The 18,427-nt window shown below is 40.4% G+C and overlaps 1 protein-coding gene across 1 annotated transcript in view; it reads left to right on the top strand.

The window, feature by feature from the left end:
* Positions 1 to 18,427, top strand: part of LOC144435964 (GRIP1-associated protein 1-like) — a 143,769-nt gene that overhangs the window by 31,562 nt on the left and 93,780 nt on the right. The window contains exon 7 of the mRNA XM_078124612.1: positions 5,286 to 5,344. Within this exon, the coding sequence (XP_077980738.1) occupies positions 5,286 to 5,344 (59 nt within the window). The remainder of the gene's footprint in view (positions 1 to 5,285; positions 5,345 to 18,427) is intronic.

Below are 18,427 nucleotides of genomic sequence, written 5' to 3'. Positions count from 1 at the left end.
CTGTGTAGCATAGATGATGTAATTGAATTACACCAATGACAGTGATGTAGAGCTGTGTAGCATAGATAATGTAATTGAATTATACCAATGACAATGATGTAGAGCTGTGTAGCATAGATGATGTAATTGAATTACACCAATGACAATGATGTAGAGCTGTGTAGCATAGATGATGTAATTGAATTATACCAATGACAGTGATGTAGAGCTGTGTAGCATAGATGATGTAATTGAATTACACCAATGACAATGATGTAGAGCTGTGTAGCATAGATAATGTAATTGAATTACACCAATGACAATAATGTAGAGCTGTGTAGCATAGATGATATAATTGAATTACACCAATGACAATGATGTAGAGCTGTGTAGCATAGATGATGTAATTGAATTATACCAATGACAATGATGTAGAGCTGTGTAGCATAGATGATGTAATTGAATTACACTAATGACAATGATGTAGAGCTGTGTAGCATAGATGATGTAATTGAATTACACCAATGACAGTGATGTAGAGCTGTGTAGCATAGATAATGTAATTGAATTATACCAATGACAATGATGTAGAGCTGTGTAGCATAGATGATGTAATTGAATTACACCAATGACAATGATGTAGAGCTGTGTAGCATAGATGATGTAATTGAATTATACCAATGACAGTGATTTAGAGCTGTGTAGCATAGATGATGTAATTGAATTACACTAATGACTGATTTAGAGCTGTGTAGCATAGATGATGTAATTGAATTATACCAATGACAGTGATGTAGAGCTGTGTAGCATAGATGATGTAATTGAATTACACTAATGACTGATTTAGAGCTGTGTAGCATAGATGATGTAATTGAATTATACCAATGACAGTGATTTAGAGCTGTGTAGCATAGATGGTGTAATTGAATTACACTAATGACTGATTTAGAGCTGTGTAGCATAGATGATGTAATTGAATTATACCAATGACAGTGATGTAGAGCTGTGTAGCATAGATGATGTAATTGAATTACACCAATGACAATGATGTAGAGCTGTGTAGCATAGATGATGTAATTGAATTACACCAATGACAATGATGTAGAGCTGTGTAGCATAGATGATGTAATTGAATTATACCAATGACAGTGATGTAGAGCTGTGTAGCATAGATGATATAATTGAATTACACCAATGACAATGATGTAGAGCTGTGTAGCATAGATGATATAATTGAATTACACCAATGACAATGATGTAGAGCTGTGTAGCATAGATGATGTAATTGAATTACACCAATGACAATGATGTAGAGCTGTGTAGCATAGATGATGTAATTGAATTACACCAATGACAATGATGTAGAGCTGTGTAGCATAGATGATATAATTTAATTATACCAATGACAATGATGTAGAGCTGTGTAGCATAGATGATGTAATTGAATTATACCAATGACAATGATGTAGAGCTGTGTAGCATAGATGATGTAATTGAATTATACCAATGACAATGATGTAGAGCTGTGTAGCATAGATGATGTACTTGAATTACACTAATGACTGATTTAGAGCTGTGTAGCATAGATGATGTAATTGAATTATACCAATGACAGTGATTTAGAGCTGTGTAGCATAGATGATGTAATTGAATTACACCAATGACAATGATGCAGCGCTGTGTAGCATAGATGATGTAATTGAATTACACTAATGACTGATTTAGAGCTGTGTAGCATAGATGATGTAATTGAATTATACCAATGGCAGTGATTTAGAGCTGTGTAGCATAGATGATGTAATTGAATTACACTAATGACAATGATGTAGAGCTGTGTAGCATAGATGATGTAATTGAATTACACCAATGACAATGATGTAGAGCTGTTTAGCATAGATGATGTAATTGTATTACACCAATGACAATGATGTAGAGCTGTGTAGCATAGATGATGTAATTGTATTACACCAATGACAATGATGTAGAGCTGTGTAGCATAGATGATGTAATTGAATTACACCAATGACAATGATTTAGAGCTGTGTAGCATAGATGATGTAATTGTATTACACCAATGACAATGATGTAGAGCTGTGTAGCATAGATGATGTAATTGAATTACACCAATGACAATGATTTAGAGCTGTGTAGCATAGATGATGTAATTGAATTACACCAATGACAGTGATTTAGAGCTGTGTAGCATAGATGATGTAATTGAATTACACTAATGACAATGATGTAGAGCTGTGTAGCATAGATGATGTAATTGAATTACACCAGAAAGTGATGTAGTGCTGTGTAGCATAGATGATGTAATTGAATTACACCAGACAGTGATGTAGAGCTGTGTAGCATAGATGATGTAATTTAATTATACCAATGACAGTGATGTAGAGCTGTGTAGCATAGATGATGTAATTGAATTATACCAATGACAATGATGTAGAGCTGTGTAGCATAGATGATATAATTTAATTATACCAATGACAGTGATGTAGAGCTGTGTAGCATAGATGATATAATTTAATTACACCAATGACAATGATGTAGAGCTGTGTAGCATAGATGATGTAATTGAATTATACCAATGACAGTGATTTAGAGCTGTGTAGCATAGATGATGTAATTGAATTACACTAATGACAATGATGTAGAGCTGTGTAGCATAGATGATGTAATTGAATTACACCAATGACAATGATGTAGAGCTGTTTAGCATAGATGATGTAATTGTATTACACCAATGACAATGATGTAGAGCTGTGTAGCATAGATGATGTAATTGTATTACACCAATGACAATGATGTAGAGCTGTGTAGCATAGATGATGTAATTGAATTACACCAATGACAATGATTTAGAGCTGTGTAGCATAGATGATGTAATTGTATTACACCAATGACAATGATGTAGAGCTGTGTAGCATAGATGATGTAATTGAATTACACCAATGACAATGATTTAGAGCTGTGTAGCATAGATGATGTAATTGAATTACACCAATGACAGTGATTTAGAGCTGTGTAGCATAGATGATGTAATTGAATTACACTAATGACAATGATGTAGAGCTGTGTAGCATAGATGATGTAATTGAATTACACCAGAAAGTGATGTAGAGCTGTGTAGCATAGATGATGTAATTGAATTACACCAGACAGTGATGTAGAGCTGTGTAGCATAGATGATGTAATTGAATTATACCAATGACAATGATGTAGAGCTGTGTAGCATAGATGATATAATTTAATTATACCAATGACAGTGATGTAGAGCTGTGTAGCATAGATGATATAATTTAATTACACCAATGACAATGATGTAGAGCTGTGTAGCATAGATGATGTAATTGAATTATACCAATGACAGTGATTTAGAGCTGTTTTGCATAGATGATGTAATTGTATTACACCAATGACAGTGATGTAGAGCTTAGTAGCATAGATGATGTACTTGAATTACACTAATGACTGATTTAGAGCTGTGTAGCATAGATGATGTAATTGAATTATACCAATGACAGTGATTTAGAGCTGTGTAGCATAGATGATGTAATTGAATTACACCAATGACAATGATTTAGAGCTGTGTAGCATAGATGATGTAATTGTATTACACCAATGACAATGATGTAGAGCTGTGTAGCATAGATGATGTAATTGAATTATACCAATGACAATGATGTAGAGCTGTGTAGCATAGATGATGTACTTGAATTATACTAATGACTGATTTAGAGCTGTGTAGCATAGATGATGTAATTGAATTATACCAATGACAGTGATTTAGAGCTGTGTAGCATAGATGATGTAATTGAATTACACCAATGACAATGATGCAGCGCTGTGTAGCATAGATGATGTAATTGAATTACACCAGACAGTGATGTAGAGCTGTGTAGCATAGATGATGTAATTTAATTATACCAATGACAGTGATGTAGAGCTGTGTAGCATAGATGATATAATTTAATTACACCAATGACAATGATGTAGAGCTGTGTAGCATAGATGATGTAATTGAATTATACCAATGACAGTGATTTAGAGCTGTTTAGCATAGATGATGTAATTGTATTACACCAATGACAGTGATGTAGAGCTTAGTAGTATAGATGATGTACTTGAATTACACTAATGACTGATTTAGAGCTGTGTAGCATAGATGATGTAATTGAGTTATACCAATGACAGTGATTTAGAGCTGTGTAGCATAGATGATGTAATTGAATTACACTAATGACAGTGATTTAGAGCTGTGTAGCATAGATGATGTAATTGAATTACACCAATGACAATGATGTAGAGCTGTGTAGCATAGATGATGTAATTGAATTATGCTTATGACAATGATGTAGAGCTGTGTAGCATAGATAATGTAATTGAATTATACCAATGACAATGATGTAGAGCTGTGTAGCATAGATAATGTAATTGAATTATACCAATGACAGTGATTTAGAGCTGTGTAGAATAGATGATGTAATTGAATTACACTAATGACAATGATGTAGAGCTGTGTAGCATAGATGATGTAATTGAATTATACCAATGACAGTGATTTAGAGCTGTGTAGCACAGATGATGTAATTGAATTACACCAATGACAATGATGTAGAGCTGTGTAGCATAGATGATGTAATTGAATTACACCAATGACAATAATGTAGAGCTCTTTAGCATAGATGATGTAATTGAATTACACCAATGACAATGATGTAGAGCTGTGTAGCATAGATGATGTAATTGAATTATACCAATGACAATGATGTAGAGCTGTGTAGCATAGATGATGTAATTGAATTATACCAATGACTGATTTAGAGCTGTGTAGCATAGATGATGTAATTGAATTATACCAATGACAGTGATTTAGAGCTGTGTAGCATAGATGATGTAATTGAATTATACTAATGACTGATTTAGAGCTGTGTAGCATAGATGATGTAATTGAATTATACCAATGACAGTGATTTAGAGCTGTGTAGCATAGATGATGTAATTGAATTATACCAATGACAATGATGTAGAGCTGTGTAGCATAGATGATGTAATTGAATTATACCAATGACAATGATGTAGAGCTGTGTAGCATAGATGATGTAATTGAATTATACCAATGACAATGATGTAGAGCTGTGTAGCATAGATAATGTAATTGAATTATACCAATGACAATGATGTAGAGCTGTGTAGCATAGATAATGTAATTGAATTATACCAATGACAATGATGTAGAGCTGTGTAGCATAGATGATGTAATTGAATTATACCAATGACAATAACTGTTTTCTTATATTCAGGGAGAACAAAGATAATGAGCTAGGTCATTCAATAGACGAACAAGATGGCTTAGAACCAGGTAGGACTTGTCAATTTTGATGTAACCAGGATTAGCCTGTCTTTGTTACTGGAACTATGATATGAATACACTGGTACACATTTCACTGTCAGCTTGTTATAGAATTCTATATCAACTGAATTATAATAATTTGACATTATACCATGCACAAGCAAAGATATTGTCTTTGAACAGAAAATATCTCTTATATACTCTGGTCATTCCTATGTCATGACTACCCATACCCAAAATATGAGTCAAAACATTCAAAATCAACATTATTTTATTTTTCCCAATTTTTCATGAATTATGTTTGAGGAGGTATGATTGTATTATTTCTCCAATATTTTTCTTCATTCAGCCATAAAGTACTCAACCTAATTATTTGTCACTATTTGTCTAGCGACTTGTAGTGACAAGAAATGAAGAAAAATATTGGGGAATAATATCTAAATATCCTTATAAGCTGATTGATCACAGTGGGGAGTTGTTACACTAGTCAGACTTTGATCAAAGTGGGGAGTTGTTACACTAGTCAGACTTTGATCACAGTGGGGAGTTGTTACACCAGTCAGACATTGATCACAGTGGGGAGTTGTTACACTAGTCAGACATTGATCACAGTGGGGAGTTGTTACACTAGTCAGACATTGATCACAGTGGGGAGTTGTTATACTAGTCAGACTTTGATCACAGTGGGGAGTTGTTACACTAGTCAGACATTGATCACAGTGGGGAGTTGTTACACTAGTCAGACATTGATCACAGTGGGGAGTTGTTATACTAGTCAGACATTGATCACAGTGGGGAGTTGTTACACTAGTCAAACATTGATCACAGTGGGGAGTTGTTACACTAGTCAGACATTGATCACAGTGGGGAGTTGTTATACTAGTCAGACATTGATCAAAGTGGGGAGTTGTTACACTAGTCAGACATTGATCACAGTGGGGAGTTGTTACACTAGTCAGACTTTGATCACAGTGGGGAGTTGTTACACTAGTCAGACATTGATCACAGTGGGGAGTTGTTATACTAGTCAGACATTGATCACAGTGGGGAGTTGTTACACTAGTCAAACATTGATCAAAGTGGGGAGTTGTTACACTAGTCAGACATTGATCACAGTTGGGAGTTGTTACACTAGTCAGACTTTGATCACAGTGGGGAGTTGTTACACTAGTCAGACATTGATCACAGTGGGGAGTTGTTACACTAGTCAGACTTTGATCACAGTGGGGAGTTGTTACACTAGTCAGACATTGATCACAGTGGGGAGTTGTTACACTGGTCAGACATTGATCACAGTGGGGAGTTGTTACACTAGTCAGACATTGATCACAGTGGGGAGTTGTTACACTAGTCAGACTTTGATCTTAGTGGGGAGTTGTTACACTAGTCAGACATTGATCACAGTGGGGAGTTGTTACACTAGTCAGACATTGATCACAGTGGGGAGTTGTTACACTAGTCAGACATTGATCACAGTGAGGAGTTGTTACACTAGTCAGACATTGATCACAGTGGGGAGTTGTTACACTAGTCAGACATTGATCACAGTGGGGAGTTGTTACACTAGTCAAACATTGATCACAGTGGGGAGTTGTTACACTAGTCAGACTTTGATCACAGTGGGGAGTTGTTACACTAGTCAGACTTTGATCACAGTGGGGAGTTGTTACACTAGTCAGACATTGATCAAAGTGGGGAGTTACACTAGTCAGACTTTGATCAAAGTGGGGAGTTGTTACACTAGTCAGACATTGATCACAGTGGGGAGTTGTTACACTAGTCAGACATTGATCACAGTGGGGAGTTGTTACACTAGTCAGACATTGATCACAGTGGGGAGTTGTTACACTAGTCAGACATTGATCACAGTGGGGAGTTGTTACACTAGTCAGACATTGATCACAGTGGGGAGTTGTTACACTAGTCAGACTTTGATCATAGTGGGGAGTTGTTACACTAGTCAGACATTGATCACAGTGGGGAGTTGTTACACTAGTCAGACATTGATCACAGTGGGGAGTTGTTACACTAGTCAGACATTGATCACAGTGGGGAGTTGTTATACTAGTCAGACATTGATCAAAGTGGGGAGTTGTTACACTAGTCAGACATTGATCACAGTGGGGAGTTGTTACACTAGTCAGACTTTGATCACAGTGGGGAGTTGTTACACTAGTCAGACTTTGATCACAGTGGGGAGTTGTTACACTAGTCAGACATTGATCACAGTGGGGAGTAGTTACACTAGTCAGACTTTGATCACAGTGGGGAGTTGTTACACTAGTCAGACATTGATCACAGTGGGGAGTTGTTACACTAGTCAGACTTTGATCACAGTGGGGAGTTGTTACACTAGTCAGACATTGATCACAGTGGGGAGTTGTTACACTAGTCAGACTTTGATCATAGTGGGGAGTTGTTACACTAGTCAGACTTTGATCACAGTGGGGAGTTGTTACACTAGTCAGACTTTGATCACAGTGGAGAGTTGTTACACTAGTCAGACTTTGATCATAGTGGGGAGTTGTTACACTAGTCAGACATTGATCACAGTGGGGAGTTGTTATACTAGTCAGACATTGATCACAGTGGGGAGTTGTTACACTAGTCAGACATTGATCACAGTGGGGAGTTGTTACACTAGTCAGACTTTGATCAAAGTGGGGAGTTGTTACACTAGTCAGACATTGATCACAGTGGGGAGTTACACTAGTCAGACATTGATCACAGTGGGGAGTTGTTATACTAGTCAGACATTGATCACAGTGGGGAGTTGTTACACTAGTCAGACATTGATCACAGTGGGGAGTTGTTACACTAGTCAGACATTGATCACAGTGGGGAGTTGTTACACTAGTCAGACATTGATCACAGTGGGGAGTTGTTACACTAGTCAGACATTGATCACAGTGGGGAGTTGTTACACTAGTCAGACATTGATCACAGTGGGGAGTTGTTACACTAGTCAGACTTTGATCATAGTGGGGAGTTGTTACACTAGTCAGACATTGATCACAGTGGGGAGTTGTTACACTAGTCAGACATTGATCACAGTGGGGAGTTGTTATACTAGTCAGACATTGATCAAAGTGGGGAGTTGTTACACTAGTCAGACATTGATCACAGTGGGGAGTTGTTACACTAGTCAGACTTTGATCACAGTGGGGAGTTGTTACACTAGTCAGACTTTGACCACAGTGGGGAGTTGTTACACTAGTCAGACATTGATCACAGTGGGGAGTAGTTACACTAGTCAGACTTTGATCACAGTGGGGAGTTGTTAGACTAGTCAGACATTGATCACAGTGGGGAGTTGTTACACTAGTCAGACTTTGATCACAGTGGGGAGTTGTTACACTAGTCAGACATTGATCACAGTGGGGAGTTGTTACACTAGTCAGACTTTGATCATAGTGGGGAGTTGTTACACTAGTCAGACTTTGATCACAGTGGGGAGTTGTTACACTAGTCAGACTTTGATCACAGTGGGGAGTTGTTACACTAGTCAGACTTTGATCATAGTGGGGAGTTGTTACACTAGTCAGACATTGATCACAGTGGGGAGTTGTTATACTAGTCAGACATTGATCACAGTGGGGAGTTGTTACACTAGTCAGACATTGATCACAGTGGGGAGTTGTTACACTAGTCAGACTTTGATCACAGTGGGGAGTTGTTACACTAGTCAGACATTGATCACAGTGGGGAGTAGTTACACTAGTCAGACATTGATCATAGTGGGGAGTTGTTACACTAGTCAGACTTTGATCAAAGTGGGGAGTTGTTACACTAGTCAGACATTGATCACAGTGGGGAGTTGTTACACTAGCCAGACATTGATCACAGTGGGGAGTTGTTACACTAGTCAGACATTGATCACAGTGGGGAGTTGTTACACTAGTCAGACTTTGATCAAAGTGGGGAGTTGTTACACTAGTCAGACATTGATCACAGTGGGGAGTTGTTATACTAGTCAGACATTGATCACAGTGGGGAGTTGTTACACTAGTCAGACATTGATCACAGTGGGGAGTTGTTACACTAGTCAGACTTTGATCATAGTGGGGAGTTGTTACACTAGTCAGACTTTGATCACAGTGGGGAGTTGTTACACTAGTCAGACTTTGATCACAGTGGGGAGTTGTTACACTAGTCAGACATTGATCACAGTGGGGAGTTGTTACACCAGTCAGACATTGATCGCAGTGGGGAGTTGTTACACTGGTCAGACATTGATCACAGTGGGGAGTTGTTACACTGGTCAGACATTGATCACAGTGGGGAGTTGTTACACTAGTCAGACATTGATCAAAGTGGGGAGTTGTTACACTAGTCAGACTTTGATCACAGTGGGGAGTTGTTACACTAGTCAGACTTTGATCATAGTGGGGAGTTGTTACACTAGTCAGACATTGATCACAGTGGGGAGTTGTTATACTAGTCAGACATTGATCACAGTGGGGAGTTGTTACACTAGTCAGACATTGATCACAGTGGGGAGTTGTTACACTAGTCAGACTTTGATCACAGTGGGGAGTTGTTACACTAGTCAGACATTGATCACAGTGGGGAGTAGTTACACTAGTCAGACATTGATCATAGTGGGGAGTTGTTACACTAGTCAGACTTTGATCAAAGTGGGGAGTTGTTACACTAGTCAGACATTGATCACAGTGGGGAGTTGTTACACTAGTCAGACATTGATCACAGTGGGGAGTTGTTACACTAGTCAGACATTGATCACAGTGGGGAGTTGTTACACTAGTCAGACTTTGATCAAAGTGGGGAGTTGTTACACTAGTCAGACATTGATCACAGTGGGGAGTTGTTATACTAGTCAGACATTGATCACAGTGGGGAGTTGTTACACTAGTCAGACATTGATCACAGTGGGGAGTTGTTACACTAGTCAGACTTTGATCATAGTGGGGAGTTGTTACACTAGTCAGACTTTGATCACAGTGGGGAGTTGTTACACTAGTCAGACTTTGATCACAGTGGGGAGTTGTTACACTAGTCAGACATTGATCACAGTGGGGAGTTGTTACACCAGTCAGACATTGATCGCAGTGGGGAGTTGTTACACTGGTCAGACATTGATCACAGTGGGGAGTTGTTACACTGGTCAGACATTGATCACAGTGGGGAGTTGTTACACTAGTCAGACATTGATCAAAGTGGGGAGTTGTTACACTAGTCAGACATTGATCACAGTGGGGAGTTGTTACACTAGTCAAACATTGATCACAGTGGGGAGTTGTTACACTAGTCAGACATTGATCAAAGTGGGGAGTTGTTACACTAGTCAGACATTGATCACAGTGGGGAGTTGTTACACTAGTCAGACTTTGATCAAAGTGGGGAGTTGTTACACTAGTCAGACATTGATCAAAGTGGGGAGTTGTTACACTAGTCAGACTTTGATCACAGTGGGGAGTTGTTACACTAGTCAGACATTGATCACAGTGGGGAGTTGTTACACTAGTCAGACATTGATCACAGTGGGGAGTTGTTACACTAGTCAGACATTGATCACAGTGGGGAGTTGTTACACTAGTCAGACATTGATCACAGTGGGGAGTTGTTATACTAGTCAGACATTGATCAAAGTGGGGAGTTGTTACACTAGTCAGACATTGATCACAGTGGGGAGTTGTTACACTAGTCAGACTTTGATCACAGTGGGGAGTTGTTACACTAGTCAGACTTTGATCACAGTGGGGAGTTGTTACACTAGTCAGACATTGATCACAGTGGGGAGTTGTTACACCAGTCAGACATTGATCGCAGTGGGGAGTTGTTACACTGGTCAGACATTGATCACAGTGGGGAGTTGTTACACTGGTCAGACATTGATCACAGTGGGGAGTTGTTACACTAGTCAGACATTGATCAAAGTGGGGAGTTGTTACACTAGTCAGACATTGATCAGAGTGGGGAGTTGTTACACTAGTCAAACATTGATCACAGTGGGGAGTTGTTACACTAGTCAGACATTGATCAAAGTGGGGAGTTGTTACACTAGTCAGACATTGATCACAGTGGGGAGTTGTTACACTAGTCAGACTTTGATCAAAGTGGGGAGTTGTTACACTAGTCAGACATTGATCAAAGTGGGGAGTTGTTACACTAGTCAGACTTTGATCACAGTGGGGAGTTGTTACACTAGTCAGACATTGATCACAGTGGGGAGTTGTTACACTAGTCAGACATTGATCACAGTGGGGAGTTGTTACACTAGTCAGACATTGATCACAGTGGGGAGTTGTTACACTAGTCAGACATTGATCACAGTGGGGAGTTGTTATACTAGTCAGACATTGATCAAAGTGGGGAGTTGTTACACTAGTCAGACATTGATCACAGTGGGGAGTTGTTACACTAGTCAGACTTTGATCACAGTGGGGAGTTGTTACACTAGTCAGACTTTGATCACAGTGGGGAGTTGTTACACTAGTCAGACATTGATCACAGTGTGGAGTAGTTACACTAGTCAGACTTTGATCACAGTGGGGAGTTGTTACACTAGTCAGACATTGATCACAGTGGGGAGTTGTTACACTAGTCAGACTTTGATCACAGTGGGGAGTTGTTACACTAGTCAGACATTGATCACAGTGGGGAGTTGTTACACTAGTCAGACTTTGATCATAGTGGGGAGTTGTTACACTAGTCAGACTTTGATCACAGTGGGGAGTTGTTACACTAGTCAGACTTTGATCACAGTGGGGAGTTGTTACACTAGTCAGACTTTGATCATAGTGGGGAGTTGTTACACTAGTCAGACATTGATCACAGTGGGGAGTTGTTATACTAGTCAGACATTGATCACAGTGGGGAGTTGTTACACTAGTCAGACATTGATCACAGTGGGGAGTTGTTACACTAGTCAGACTTTGATCAAAGTGGGGAGTTGTTACACTAGTCAGACATTGATCACAGTGGGGAGTTACACTAGTCAGACATTGATCACAGTGGGGAGTTGTTATACTAGTCAGACATTGATCACAGTGGGGAGTTGTTACACTAGTCAGACATTGATCACAGTGGGGAGTTGTTACACTAGTCAGACATTGATCACAGTGGGGAGTTGTTACACTAGTCAGACATTGATCACAGTGGGGAGTTGTTACACTAGTCAGACATTGATCACAGTGGGGAGTTGTTACACTAGTCAGACATTGATCACAGTGGGGAGTTGTTACACTAGTCAGACTTTGATCATAGTGGGGAGTTGTTACACTAGTCAGACATTGATCACAGTGGGGAGTTGTTACACTAGTCAGACATTGATCACAGTGGGGAGTTGTTATACTAGTCAGACATTGATCAAAGTGGGGAGTTGTTACACTAGTCAGACATTGATCACAGTGGGGAGTTGTTACACTAGTCAGACTTTGATCACAGTGGGGAGTTGTTACACTAGTCAGACTTTGACCACAGTGGGGAGTTGTTACACTAGTCAGACATTGATCACAGTGGGGAGTAGTTACACTAGTCAGACTTTGATCACAGTGGGGAGTTGTTAGACTAGTCAGACATTGATCACAGTGGGGAGTTGTTACACTAGTCAGACTTTGATCACAGTGGGGAGTTGTTACACTAGTCAGACATTGATCACAGTGGGGAGTTGTTACACTAGTCAGACTTTGATCATAGTGGGGAGTTGTTACACTAGTCAGACTTTGATCACAGTGGGGAGTTGTTACACTAGTCAGACTTTGATCACAGTGGGGAGTTGTTACACTAGTCAGACTTTGATCATAGTGGGGAGTTGTTACACTAGTCAGACATTGATCACAGTGGGGAGTTGTTATACTAGTCAGACATTGATCACAGTGGGGAGTTGTTACACTAGTCAGACATTGATCACAGTGGGGAGTTGTTACACTAGTCAGACTTTGATCACAGTGGGGAGTTGTTACACTAGTCAGACATTGATCACAGTGGGGAGTAGTTACACTAGTCAGACATTGATCATAGTGGGGAGTTGTTACACTAGTCAGACTTTGATCAAAGTGGGGAGTTGTTACACTAGTCAGACATTGATCACAGTGGGGAGTTGTTACACTAGTCAGACATTGATCACAGTGGGGAGTTGTTACACTAGTCAGACATTGATCACAGTGGGGAGTTGTTACACTAGTCAGACTTTGATCAAAGTGGGGAGTTGTTACACTAGTCAGACATTGATCACAGTGGGGAGTTGTTATACTAGTCAGACATTGATCACAGTGGGGAGTTGTTACACTAGTCAGACATTGATCACAGTGGGGAGTTGTTACACTAGTCAGACTTTGATCATAGTGGGGAGTTGTTACACTAGTCAGACTTTGATCACAGTGGGGAGTTGTTACACTAGTCAGACTTTGATCACAGTGGGGAGTTGTTACACTAGTCAGACATTGATCACAGTGGGGAGTTGTTACACCAGTCAGACATTGATCGCAGTGGGGAGTTGTTACACTGGTCAGACATTGATCACAGTGGGGAGTTGTTACACTGGTCAGACATTGATCACAGTGGGGAGTTGTTACACTAGTCAGACATTGATCAAAGTGGGGAGTTGTTACACTAGTCAGACTTTGATCACAGTGGGGAGTTGTTACACTAGTCAGACTTTGATCATAGTGGGGAGTTGTTACACTAGTCAGACATTGATCACAGTGGGGAGTTGTTATACTAGTCAGACATTGATCACAGTGGGGAGTTGTTACACTAGTCAGACATTGATCACAGTGGGGAGTTGTTACACTAGTCAGACTTTGATCACAGTGGGGAGTTGTTACACTAGTCAGACATTGATCACAGTGGGGAGTAGTTACACTAGTCAGACATTGATCATAGTGGGGAGTTGTTACACTAGTCAGACTTTGATCAAAGTGGGGAGTTGTTACACTAGTCAGACATTGATCACAGTGGGGAGTTGTTACACTAGTCAGACATTGATCACAGTGGGGAGTTGTTACACTAGTCAGACATTGATCACAGTGGGGAGTTGTTACACTAGTCAGACTTTGATCAAAGTGGGGAGTTGTTACACTAGTCAGACATTGATCACAGTGGGGAGTTGTTATACTAGTCAGACATTGATCACAGTGGGGAGTTGTTACACTAGTCAGACATTGATCACAGTGGGGAGTTGTTACACTAGTCAGACTTTGATCATAGTGGGGAGTTGTTACACTAGTCAGACTTTGATCACAGTGGGGAGTTGTTACACTAGTCAGACTTTGATCACAGTGGGGAGTTGTTACACTAGTCAGACATTGATCACAGTGGGGAGTTGTTACACCAGTCAGACATTGATCGCAGTGGGGAGTTGTTACACTGGTCAGACATTGATCACAGTGGGGAGTTGTTACACTGGTCAGACATTGATCACAGTGGGGAGTTGTTACACTAGTCAGACATTGATCAAAGTGGGGAGTTGTTACACTAGTCAGACATTGATCACAGTGGGGAGTTGTTACACTAGTCAAACATTGATCACAGTGGGGAGTTGTTACACTAGTCAGACATTGATCAAAGTGGGGAGTTGTTACACTAGTCAGACATTGATCACAGTGGGGAGTTGTTACACTAGTCAGACTTTGATCAAAGTGGGGAGTTGTTACACTAGTCAGACATTGATCAAAGTGGGGAGTTGTTACACTAGTCAGACTTTGATCACAGTGGGGAGTTGTTACACTAGTCAGACATTGATCACAGTGGGGAGTTGTTACACTAGTCAGACATTGATCACAGTGGGGAGTTGTTACACTAGTCAGACATTGATCACAGTGGGGAGTTGTTACACTAGTCAGACATTGATCACAGTGGGGAGTTGTTACACTAGTCAGACTTTGATCACAGTGGGGAGTTGTTACACTAGTCAGACATTGATCACAGTGGGGAGTTGTTACACTAGTCAGACATTGATCACAGTGGGGAGTTGTTACACTAGTCAGACTTTCATCACAGTGGGGAGTTGTTACACTAGTCAGACATTGATCACAGTGGGGAGTTGTTACACTAGTCAGACTTTGATCACAGTGGGGAGTTGTTACACTAGTCAGACATTGATCACAGTGGGGAGTTGTTACACTAGTCAGACATTGATCACAGTGGGGAGTTGTTACACTAGTCAGACTTTGATCACAGTGGGGAGTTGTTACACTAGTCAGACTTTGATCACAGTGGGGAGTTGTTACACTAGTCAGACATTGATCACAGTGGGGAGTTGTTACACTAGTCAGACTTTGATCACAGTGGGGAGTTGTTACACTAGTCAGACTTTGATCACAGTGGGGAGTTGTTACACTAGTCAGACATTGATCACAGTGGGGAGTTGTTACACTAGTCAGACATTGATCACAGTGGGGAGTTGTTACACTAGTCAGACATTGATCAAAGTGGGGAGTTGTTATACTAGTCAGACATTGATCACAGTGGGGAGTTGTTACACTAGTCAGACATTGATCACAGTGGGGAGTTGTTACACTAGTCAGACATTGATCATAGTGGGGAGTTGTTACACTAGTCAGACTTTGATCACAGTGGGGAGTTGTTACACTAGTCAGACATTGATCAAAGTGGGGAGTTGTTATACTAGTCAGACATTGATCACAGTGGGGAGTTGTTACACTAGTCAGACATTGATCACAGTGGGGAGTTGTTACACTAGTCAGACATTGATCACAGTGGGGAGTTGTTACAGTAGTCAGACTTTGATCATAGTGGGGAGTTGTTACACTAGTCAGACATTGATCACAGTGGGGAGTTGTTACACTAGTCAGACATTGATCAAAGTGGGGAGTTGTTACACTAGTCAGACATTGATCAAAGTGGGGAGTTGTTACACTAGTCAGACTTTGATCATAGTGGGGAGTTGTTACACTAGTCAGACATTGATCACAGTGGGGAGTTGTTACACTAGTCAGACTTTGATCACAGTGGGGAGTTGTTACACTAGTCAGACATTGATCACAGTGGGGAGTTGTTACACTAGTCAGACATTGATCACAGTGGGGAGTTGTTACACTAGTCAAACATTGATCACAGTGGGGAGTTGTTACACTAGTCAGACTTTGATCACAGTGGGGAGTTGTTACACTAGTCAGACATTGATCACAGTGGGGAGTTGTTACACTAGTCAGACTTTGATCATAGTGGGGAGTTGTTACACTAGTCAGACTTTGATCACAGTGGGGAGTTGTTACACTAGTCAGACATTGATCACAGTGGGGAGTTGTTACACTAGTCAGACATTGATCACAGTGGGGAGTTGTTACACTAGTCAGACTTTGATCAAAGTGGGGAGTTGTTACACTAGTCAGACATTGATCAAAGTGGGGAGTTGTTACACTAGTCAGACTTTGATCACAGTGGGGAGTTGTTACACTAGTCAGACATTGATCACAGTGGGGAGTTGTTACACTAGTCAGACATTGATCACAGTGGGGAGTTGTTACACTAGTCAGACATTGATCACAGTGGGGAGTTGTTACACTAGTCAGACATTGATCACAGTGGGGAGTTGTTACACTAGTCAGACTTTGATCACAGTGGGGAGTTGTTACACTAGTCAGACATTGATCACAGTGGGGAGTTGTTACACTAGTCAGACATTGATCACAGTGGGGAGTTGTTACACTAGTCAGACTTTCATCACAGTGGGGAGTTGTTACACTAGTCAGACATTGATCACAGTGGGGAGTTGTTACACTAGTCAGACATTGATCACAGTGGGGAGTTGTTACACTAGTCAGACTTTGATCATAGTGGGGAGTTGTTACACTAGTCAGACTTTGATCACAGTGGGGAGTTGTTACACTAGTCAGACTTTGATCACAGTGGGGAGTTGTTACACTAGTCAGACATTGATCACAGTGGGGAGTTGTTACACCAGTCAGACATTGATCGCAGTGGGGAGTTGTTACACTGGTCAGACATTGATCACAGTGGGGAGTTGTTACACTGGTCAGACATTGATCACAGTGGGGAGTTGTTACACTAGTCAGACATTGATCAAAGTGGGGAGTTGTTACACTAGTCAGACTTTGATCACAGTGGGGAGTTGTTACACTAGTCAGACTTTGATCATAGTGGGGAGTTGTTACACTAGTCAGACATTGATCACAGTGGGGAGTTGTTATACTAGTCAGACATTGATCACAGTGGGGAGTTGTTACACTAGTCAGACATTGATCACAGTGGGGAGTTGTTACACTAGTCAGACTTTGATCACAGTGGGGAGTTGTTACACTAGTCAGACATTGATCACAGTGGGGAGTAGTTACACTAGTCAGACATTGATCATAGTGGGGAGTTGTTACACTAGTCAGACTTTGATCAAAGTGGGGAGTTGTTACACTAGTCAGACATTGATCACAGTGGGGAGTTGTTACACTAGTCAGACATTGATCACAGTGGGGAGTTGTTACACTAGTCAGACATTGATCACAGTGGGGAGTTGTTACACTAGTCAGACTTTGATCAAAGTGGGGAGTTCTTACACTAGTCAGACATTGATCACAGTGGGGAGTTGTTATACTAGTCAGACATTGATCACAGTGGGGAGTTGTTACACTAGTCAGACATTGATCACAGTGGGGAGTTGTTACACTAGTCAGACTTTGATCATAGTGGGGAGTTGTTACACTAGTCAGACTTTGATCACAGTGGGGAGTTGTTACACTAGTCAGACTTTGATCACAGTGGGGAGTTGTTACACTAGTCAGACATTGATCACAGTGGGGAGTTGTTACACCAGTCAGACATTGATCGCAGTGGGGAGTTGTTACACTGGTCAGACATTGATCACAGTGGGGAGTTGTTACACTGGTCAGACATTGATCACAGTGGGGAGTTGTTACACTAGTCAGACATTGATCAAAGTGGGGAGTTGTTACACTAGTCAGACATTGATCACAGTGGGGAGTTGTTACACTAGTCAAACATTGATCACAGTGGGGAGTTGTTACACTAGTCAGACATTGATCAAAGTGGGGAGTTGTTACACTAGTCAGACATTGATCACAGTGGGGAGTTGTTACACTAGTCAGACTTTGATCAAAGTGGGGAGTTGTTACACTAGTCAGACATTGATCA

The sequence above is a fragment of the Glandiceps talaboti genome, chromosome 1 (assembly GCF_964340395.1).
Source record: "Glandiceps talaboti chromosome 1, keGlaTala1.1, whole genome shotgun sequence".
Taxonomy (NCBI): Eukaryota; Metazoa; Hemichordata; class Enteropneusta; family Spengelidae; genus Glandiceps; species Glandiceps talaboti.
Note: the sequence above shows the minus strand (reverse complement) of the source record. Positions and strands in the feature narration are given on the sequence as shown.